Here is an 8,166-nt window from a genome sequence, read left to right on the forward strand (position 1 = left end):
TGAAGTTTGTGCTGGGCACTCAGCACTGTAGCAGCAGATCACTGTGCCAAAGCCAGAGGATGGAATCCTCAGGTATGAACACCCCTTCAGAAGGGCAAGACACTGCTTATTAGCTGATTACTGCAGCAGCTGCTGGAAACCAGGAGTTAAAATCTGGGAGCTGCTGGCCTTCTTAGATCCCACCTGCTCCTGGTTCCTGACCCCACTCAACCTTTGTGCTATGCTGTGTGCTAAATGCTGAATCTGTGCATGTGCTGCAGACTGCTAACCCTTGCTCTAGACAGTACCAGATGCACAATTAGAAAGAAGTGACAGCTTGGCTTTCTTTCCCTCACTTCAGTGTAGAGAAAAATTTTGACAGTATGAGTTAACGTTAGTTTTTGTTGTAAAAGATGTCTTTTCATAAAGTGTATGAAAAAAAGCATGAGTATTTGATGTGCATGCACTGGAAAATCTTTGTCCAGTATACTCAAGGTCGAAAACAGAGTTTAGCATTTTACAGTAGAAAGCTTTTCTGTAAGGTTATGCCTTAGGCTTGGGCTAGAAACATTGCAATAACCATATTGCCCATGCTGTTTTGAAAAAAAAAATGGAAGTAGGTTATGCCTTAAAAGAAAAAAGTATAACAAACCCTCTTTTAATATTTGCTTGGATGAGGCATAGTTTTGTTTGCTTTTGAGGGGCTGGGCAAGGGAACGCTGTTTTATTTTCTAAGCAGGTTTGTCACTCCCTACTTAATATTTTATCACAGGAAAAAATGCAGCAGTTGCTGGAGACCAGTGGAGAATTTTATTATTTTTGTAGTTATCTTACAAAAAGTTGAAGTGATTCTGTCCAGGAAAGAAACCTAACCATCTCAAAATACAGCCACTTGTAGAACTACCATTAACTTCAACAGAAGCAGCACTTGTTAGAAAATTTCTGTAGTATGTTTTTGTTGCAATAGCTTGGAGTTTCCTTTTAGCATTCCAAATTACCAGTTAATTGACTCATATTATTATCATTAGCTGGTTTTATCCTTTACCCAGTAAAATTATACCCTGACCATTTCCTTAGCATTTTTAATAGACTGTGCATTGATTAAGCATTTTCCCTGTATGTACTCGGCAGTGTTGGGAATGGTGTGCTCTGTGCACACTCTAGGAAACAGTTTCTGCCTGTAACTTGGTGTCATCGTGCTCAAAACTCACATTTTCACTTTCTTGATTTGTTGACTTACAGCTAAACATTCAGGAAAAAAAGTTTATCCATTTAAGAATAAACTCTCTGGAAAAAGGAGTGATTGAGGAGTCTTCTACCTATAGATGTAGAGGCATCCTTTTTCTAAGCAAGCAAAAGGGACTGATTCTTTGCTGTGTATAGATCCAGGTGGAAATAACTGATTGCAGCACCATATTCAGCTGCAGTTTGTGCTTCTTTTTGGTCCAACATCTTCCATCCTGGATCTTTCTCTGTGTGAATTCTTCACGGCATCAGCTGTCTTGCTACTAAGTCACTGATTTTGATCTTTTGGCAAAAGAAAAATCAGTCTTCCAGCACTGTGTCTCATTCTGACATAAAAAATTACTCCTAGTGATTTAATTGACCTTAGGCCACACCTTTATGTGCCTTCAAGAGTGAAGGGTCCGTTATAATCCAGTCATACACACTTTAAACAGCTAACTGGATGATGAGGGTCAACACCTGTTGAAGCATTTGCATATGGCCTTTGTCTGGCAGGAACAAAGCACTGACTGGTGGCTTTTTGAGTGGGAAATAAGGTCTCATAGCTGGATGTTGAAAGATTTCTTTCTGATACCTGTAGTTTAAAAATCAGTACAAGTTCTTGTTGATGGAAAATGGAACACCTGCCTATTTTGTTCTTCAAAGGAAACACCAAGCCAGGATCTCTTCCTGATGTTTTCATCTGTTCTCTAAAGACCATTCCTGTACTTCTTTCCCTTTCTTCCAGTGCATCCTGTCACAAAGGAGATCATAGAGATATGGCAGCAAGTTGTACTTGAGTCACACTAGGATGGCTTGCTGACTTTCTGTGTGTTTCTTTTCTCTCATGTTAGCCCTGTTGGGGTTCTCAAACTGCACCTCACTATCCCTTGCATTGCACTACTTAGTAGTTGTCTAGCTAAGCACAGCAAACATGCAGATATGGATTTGAGTAATCCTCTGTTTTGTGCACAGCCTTGCAGTTCTTGAGAAGAGCCCAGGAACAAAGGTGTTGTTCAGTGGGCTGATCAGGGCCTATGGCTTGAGCACAAGAGGAGATGCTACCTGGCAGCTGAGGTGCACCTAAAGAGATCCTGATACACAGCAGGGAATACCCTGTGTGTTTAATATATGGGGTTTAATGTTTAAGCTCAAGTTGAAGGTTTTTGGGTTTTTTTTAATCTCTGTTTAACAGAAAGATCTCAGGAAGGTTTGATAGGACAACTCTCCTTTTGTACATAAACACTCAATTAGGGAGTTGTTTTTCATTTTTTTGATCAGCAGATACCTAAAGATGACTTGTCTGCATGTATTTTATAATCAGTTGTAGAGAATGTACTCTACAAAACCAGAGAGTTCGAAGTTTTAATATCTGAACTACTTGGAGATTTTATAGAAGAGAGTATTTACCGATTCCCGTATTCCTCTCCTGGGGATGTAAAAGTTCACTTTCACTAAGTCCGACACAGTAGCTTTGCCACTGTCAGAATAACATCAGTTAACTTCTTGATCAGTAACTCAGACTTTTGGATCCAAATCTAAATGATTTGTCAAAGTGTGGGGTTTGTTTCATGGCCTGTGTATCCGGTCAGCCTCTGCCCAAGACAGTGCCAGAGACAAGGTTGTCTTTGTGCACTTCTCATTGTTATGCACCGGCAGGATCCTCAGCAGAGGTCACATTAAAGTTCATTCAATCAAAGCCGTGGCAGTAGCTGGAGTCTGCCTCGGGTCACTTCCATCCCTTGGGATTTGTAGGGCACTACCTGAAGTTATTTGCGTAATTTTATGTCGCATAAGTGCCTTGATACTTTGTAGCAATGATTTCAGAGGAGCAAATCTGTATCCAGTGTGTCTCTATCCAACGATGATCCAATTATCTCTTCTCTTTCTGGCTTATTGCAACCATTTGTATGCATCCTCTAGTATCTTTGAGTTCATTTTCACTTAGCTGTGGTCTAATGTGTATTATTATCTTTATGTTGGTGGTTATAATTAGGTTTTGTATTTTGCTGCTTATGTGGTCGTGTGCTTGTAATCGTGGGAAGCTCTGCCTCTACTTCTGAGATAATCTCTAAAGGCATTCCCTTGTGTTGCAAGCTTTGTTCAAGTCAGGGTGAGATAAACCTCATCCAAGAAGTATCTGCTTTTTTTCACTGAGAGGAAAGGAATCCTAGGTAACTCTTGTCCGTATCTAAATTGGTTAGTTTGGATGAATCCCAGCTGGGTGTTAACTTTATCTCTTTGTGTTGTCATGGTTTTGGCTAGGATTGAATTAATTTTCTTCTTAGTAGCTGGTACAGTGCAGTGTCTTGGATTTAGTGTAATGTTGATATGTGTGATAGATAATGATGTTGCATAGGTGTATAAATATATGTTATATACAAATACAGGTATATATGTATACGTGTGTGCATGCATGTACACAGGTAAATATAGGTATATTAAGCCCAACCCAGTTTTGTTATTTCCATTCCAGAATCATTTGAAGATATTTTTATGAGGCTATTGTACCAAAATAGTCTTAATTTCTAATGTATAAATATGTTTTATATGATGTAGACTCCAGGATATTCTGAAAAAGAGGCACCCAAGAGGTGCTTTTTCAGTCCTGAGGAGAAACAAAAGGCATGAAAACTCACAGCCATGAAGAATATTCAGATTAGGAATACATTAAGCCTGTATTGATAATTATTCCTCTCAAAGCTGAATTTCAAAACTTAAGCTGGTATTTTGATTTAAAACCTTAGATGCAAATGATGAGATGATAATCTAAATGTAATTTCTGAGCTATTTCTTTTTTGGTGATTTTAGAGATTGTGAATCATTCATTTATTGGAAGGGATGTTATCTCTTTTAAAATACTAGAAATAGAAATGCATATAATAATAACACACATTGCTTCAAAATCATAATTTTATATATTTTACTGGGAATTATTAGAAAGGTAGAAATCTGAGGTTACAACTTCATGGAAGGCAAAATTCTGAGAAAATAAATAAGAAAGCCAAATAATAAATAAAATGAATAAAATAACACAAGCAGTAAAAAAAAGTTTTGTTTACCATTAAAGGAATGAATTTTTAAATCAAAAGATAAAAAGAGTGTTCAAGAATGGGGAAAAGGTTTCAGCTTGATTTCAAAAAACTTTAAGCAGGAAGAATTCAGGCAATGTTCTCTGAAATGACCAAGATGGAGAAAAAAGGGGGAGAAACAAGTATTAGATGAACATCTTGAAGACTACAGACATGATTGGGTGGTAGCCCTTTTTCTCAAAAGAGTAAAGTCCTTACTGTGTTGTGCAACACACTGAAGATCTTTATCAAGATAGTCAGAAGTCAAATAACAGTTATGACAACAGAGAATGAGAGGTTTACATTTCTTCAATTAGATCATATGTAATTTGTAATTTTAAGACAGAACATACTAGAGATGAGGCTGGCAAATCCCTCTTGTGTGGTTTAGTGATGAATTTAAAGTACTTGTTTGGGTAATTCTGCTGTGTGTTCCAAATAGTGCAAGTGACTTGCATAGGTGGTTCAATTTAGAGTCATTAAACTCATCCTTTTGGAAGTTGGATTTTCCCCCAGTTCTTCTTGTAGATAACAGAAGAAGAGAATTTAACTGCATCTTTTGATTCAAGTGTTTTGGTATGGTTGTCATAGTTTTAAAACACTTGGGAAAGATCTGGACTTCAAGATCTTGCCCACACTGAAAAGATTTATTTTTTTTTCCCAGTTGATTTCTGTGTGGTGCTCCATAACCAGAATTAAGAGGGGTTTTTCTTTTGTCTATTTTCTCTCTTTTTGAGCAAAGCTTACAAATTGCAGAGCTCCTGAAAACAAAGCAGTTCTGTTCACACACCCAGCTTAATCAGAAAGTCTCTTACCTGCTGCCAGACCTGTGCTTAACTCCTTCTTTACCCAAATATGTGGAAATTCCTTTTAGAGCTGGCTGTTTGGCTCGTATTCATTTAACAAACACACTAAGTAGCCCACCGAAACGGCAGTGGAATTGTAGCTAATTATTCAATTTCACATCTGGCAGGAGTAGAATTTGTACAGAAAATTAATTTATATTAGCCATGAAACATATGCTCGTGCTCTACTTTATTATTTCATAGATTTTTCAGCATCATAAAAGAAACAGATCTTTCAAATTCACTTTAGGGTGGAACAGTATGATAACATTTTTCAGGAAAGTTTTAGATTTCTACTCCAAATTAGCAAAGTTTTGGAATAATTCTAGGCTGATATCTTGTGGGGTTTTTTTTCAAAGGTGCTTTTCCAAGGGCAATAAGTTGTTATTCTGTATCTTTAAATAGTGGATAATTTTGTATTGCTACTTAGATTTAGGACTTGCAGGTTTTTTGTAAATTTTAGGGATAATGTGTGTTCATTCAGCTGTCTGAGATGATAAAGAGTAGAGTCCAAACTTCAGTCCATGGCGAAAATCTGTGACTTAGAATCCACTTCTTTCCACATTTGTTCTGAGAGCAATTCCTTGGTGAACTGGGTGGGGGGTTCCTACGGAAATGGGTGCAATTTCAGTTTGTCTTTAATTTCTAAGAGTGCTAAGGTATTAAACATGGGAATATACATGAAAACTCAAAGCCCCTCTTGTAAGTCATACTTTGAACATGTAAAATTGTATGAATTAATGGATTGTGTTTGCAGAGTGTTCTTTTTGGTTCTTGATCTCCATCAACACAGTTGTTACCTTAGAGGTCCAAGGTTTGGAAAGCTCTTTGGCCTTACAGGGCCCAGGGGCTCAGACAAATGCTTCTCCAGTCTCACTCTGACTTCTCTTTTGACTAGCCAGTGTTTTATCCAGGTTCTGTGTGTTTTATTGAACTGAATTCTGGTTTTGCACACAGAGATGAGAACAGAAATATGTTTCCAATTGTGCCAAATTTGTAAGGTTATAATTTTCCTCTTCAATTTTTCTGAGTGAACACGTAGCAGAACTTGATGGCATTTGAATGGAAGAAATAGAAATAGCTCTTAATTTTAATTGAGATTATTGCTATAACATGCAAAATTTCTGAACACTGATGATAATATAACTTTTTTGTTTTGTTTTGTTTTCAAAGGGCACTATGAGAAGGTGTATGATAACCAGCTTAGCTTGGCCTGCTGTTTCAGTGACCCTGAGGATAAATGGTTAAGTAACTACTTCTATGAGCAAAGCTACAACACTGCTCAGTTAGTGGAAATTGATGGTGGGAAGAGAAAGGCACAAGCATATGTAAACATGGGCCTCATCGAAGAGGAAGAAGGTAAGGCACTGACATCACAAAACTGCTTTGGATGGCATCTCTAGTTACACAAACTGGACTGAATTAAAAGAGCTGGGGACGTGTAGTTCTGTAATGTTTAGTCCTGCTTCTAATTTACACTTAGATAAACATTCTATATTTTGTTCTTTTTAAAATGACCTTCTGGTTCTCTTGGCCACAAGTGACACCCTCTTTGTTTGTTCCTGACTGCCACATTGGTGTTTGCTTCAGACTTAGACCTCACCACCAGCTCCCTTTCTCCATGTACATCCTTAAACTGAGAGTCTCTGAAAACAGAAGATATTAATAGAAGTAACTAGAATCATAGAACAGCCCAGGCTCTGAGGGACCTTGACAGATGATCTGATCCAACCTTTCATGGGAAAGGGAGCCTAAATGAGGTTATTTTAGCACCCTGTCAATTGCATCTTAAAAACCTCCAGTGATGGGGGCTCTACCACATCCCTGGGGAGCCTGTTGCAGTGAACATTTGTTCTCACTATGAACAATATTGCTTTCTTATATCAAGGTGAACATTGTTTCTGTATTTAAGAGCAGATATTACCTTTCATGGCAGAGAGGTTTGTGTGTGGATAGCAGTCTGAGTATAAAAAAGGCATTTTCCTCTGTTTGCCTAAAATCCTTTCATGGTGTGGGAGGGCAAGCAATAAGTAAGCCTCAAGTACTTGAATAAACCTGTCTTCCAGTTCTAATTTGTAAGTGTACTGCATGCTTAACTATTGCTTAAAATATGTGATTTGTGTAGCCACAATGGTTTTGTTTCTGAATTTGACTGTGGGTTGAAACAATTCCAACTCTGAACTCCACTTGTGGCTGGTTTCTCATATAGAATGGCTTCTCTTAAAAAAATTGACAGAAATTGAAATATTTTGTGGAAATAGTCTAATTCCATTAAATATCTGGTGGAATTGGGTGTGTTTTGAAAGATGGCCCCATTTCCCAGCAGAAGCCTGGACATAAATCAAGAAGTCTCCAGCCCTTTTTTTTTTTTTACTGAAAGAGTATTACCCTATTTTTTCCTCTTGTTCTCTTCCAGCTGACACATGGCACCTTTTTTTTATATTTCCTCACATCTTTCTAGACTCACGGTCATTCACACCGTTTTCCTGTGAACTGTTGTCTTATCTTTCTTGCCTGCCACACTCAGACCTGGATTCAGTTTTTAAATTTGAGCATGTACCAATAATCAGTAAAATGGAAGGATTACTTGTCCTATTCATGGTATCATCCAGTTTCCCAGTTGATAAGATAGCAGTTGCTTAAAGCCCAGCCAGTCACAACCAAGTCATTTTCGTACTGAATGAAAAATGCTTAGGTCAATTATCTATCTCTTACTCAGTAGAATAAAATTACTGAAAATTGCTGGATTTTAATTTTTTTTTGCAACCTTTTTACTTGGTCCTTTAGTTACTAAAAAATAAAATTTTGAGGTGCAGACGAGCAAACATTCATATCTACTTGTAACTTCAAAGGCTCTTACTGAGTGTGACTCACTGCTGTTACCCAAGCACTGCCTTAAAAAAAAAATTAATGTTTTCTACTTTAGGATCTCTTAAGCAAAAGTTGTTGAATACTTAAATATCTTGAGGCCCATTATAAAAGCACATAAGTAAAGTTATGAAATAGCCTGAGATGATCAGAGAAGCAGAAATTTTATTTTCCTGCTG

The 8,166-nt window shown here is 37.5% G+C and overlaps 1 protein-coding gene across 1 annotated transcript in view; it reads left to right on the top strand.

Moving 5' to 3' along the window:
• Positions 1 to 8,166, top strand: part of TTC29 (tetratricopeptide repeat domain 29) — a 114,363-nt gene that overhangs the window by 22,129 nt on the left and 84,068 nt on the right. The window contains exon 5 of the mRNA XM_031066457.1: positions 6,293 to 6,478. Coding sequence (XP_030922317.1) covers positions 6,293 to 6,478 — 186 coding nt within the window. The remainder of the gene's footprint in view (positions 1 to 6,292; positions 6,479 to 8,166) is intronic.

This window comes from Geospiza fortis, unplaced genomic scaffold (assembly GCF_000277835.1).
Source record: "Geospiza fortis unplaced genomic scaffold, GeoFor_1.0 scaffold11, whole genome shotgun sequence".
NCBI classification, from domain to species: domain Eukaryota; kingdom Metazoa; phylum Chordata; class Aves; order Passeriformes; family Thraupidae; genus Geospiza; species Geospiza fortis.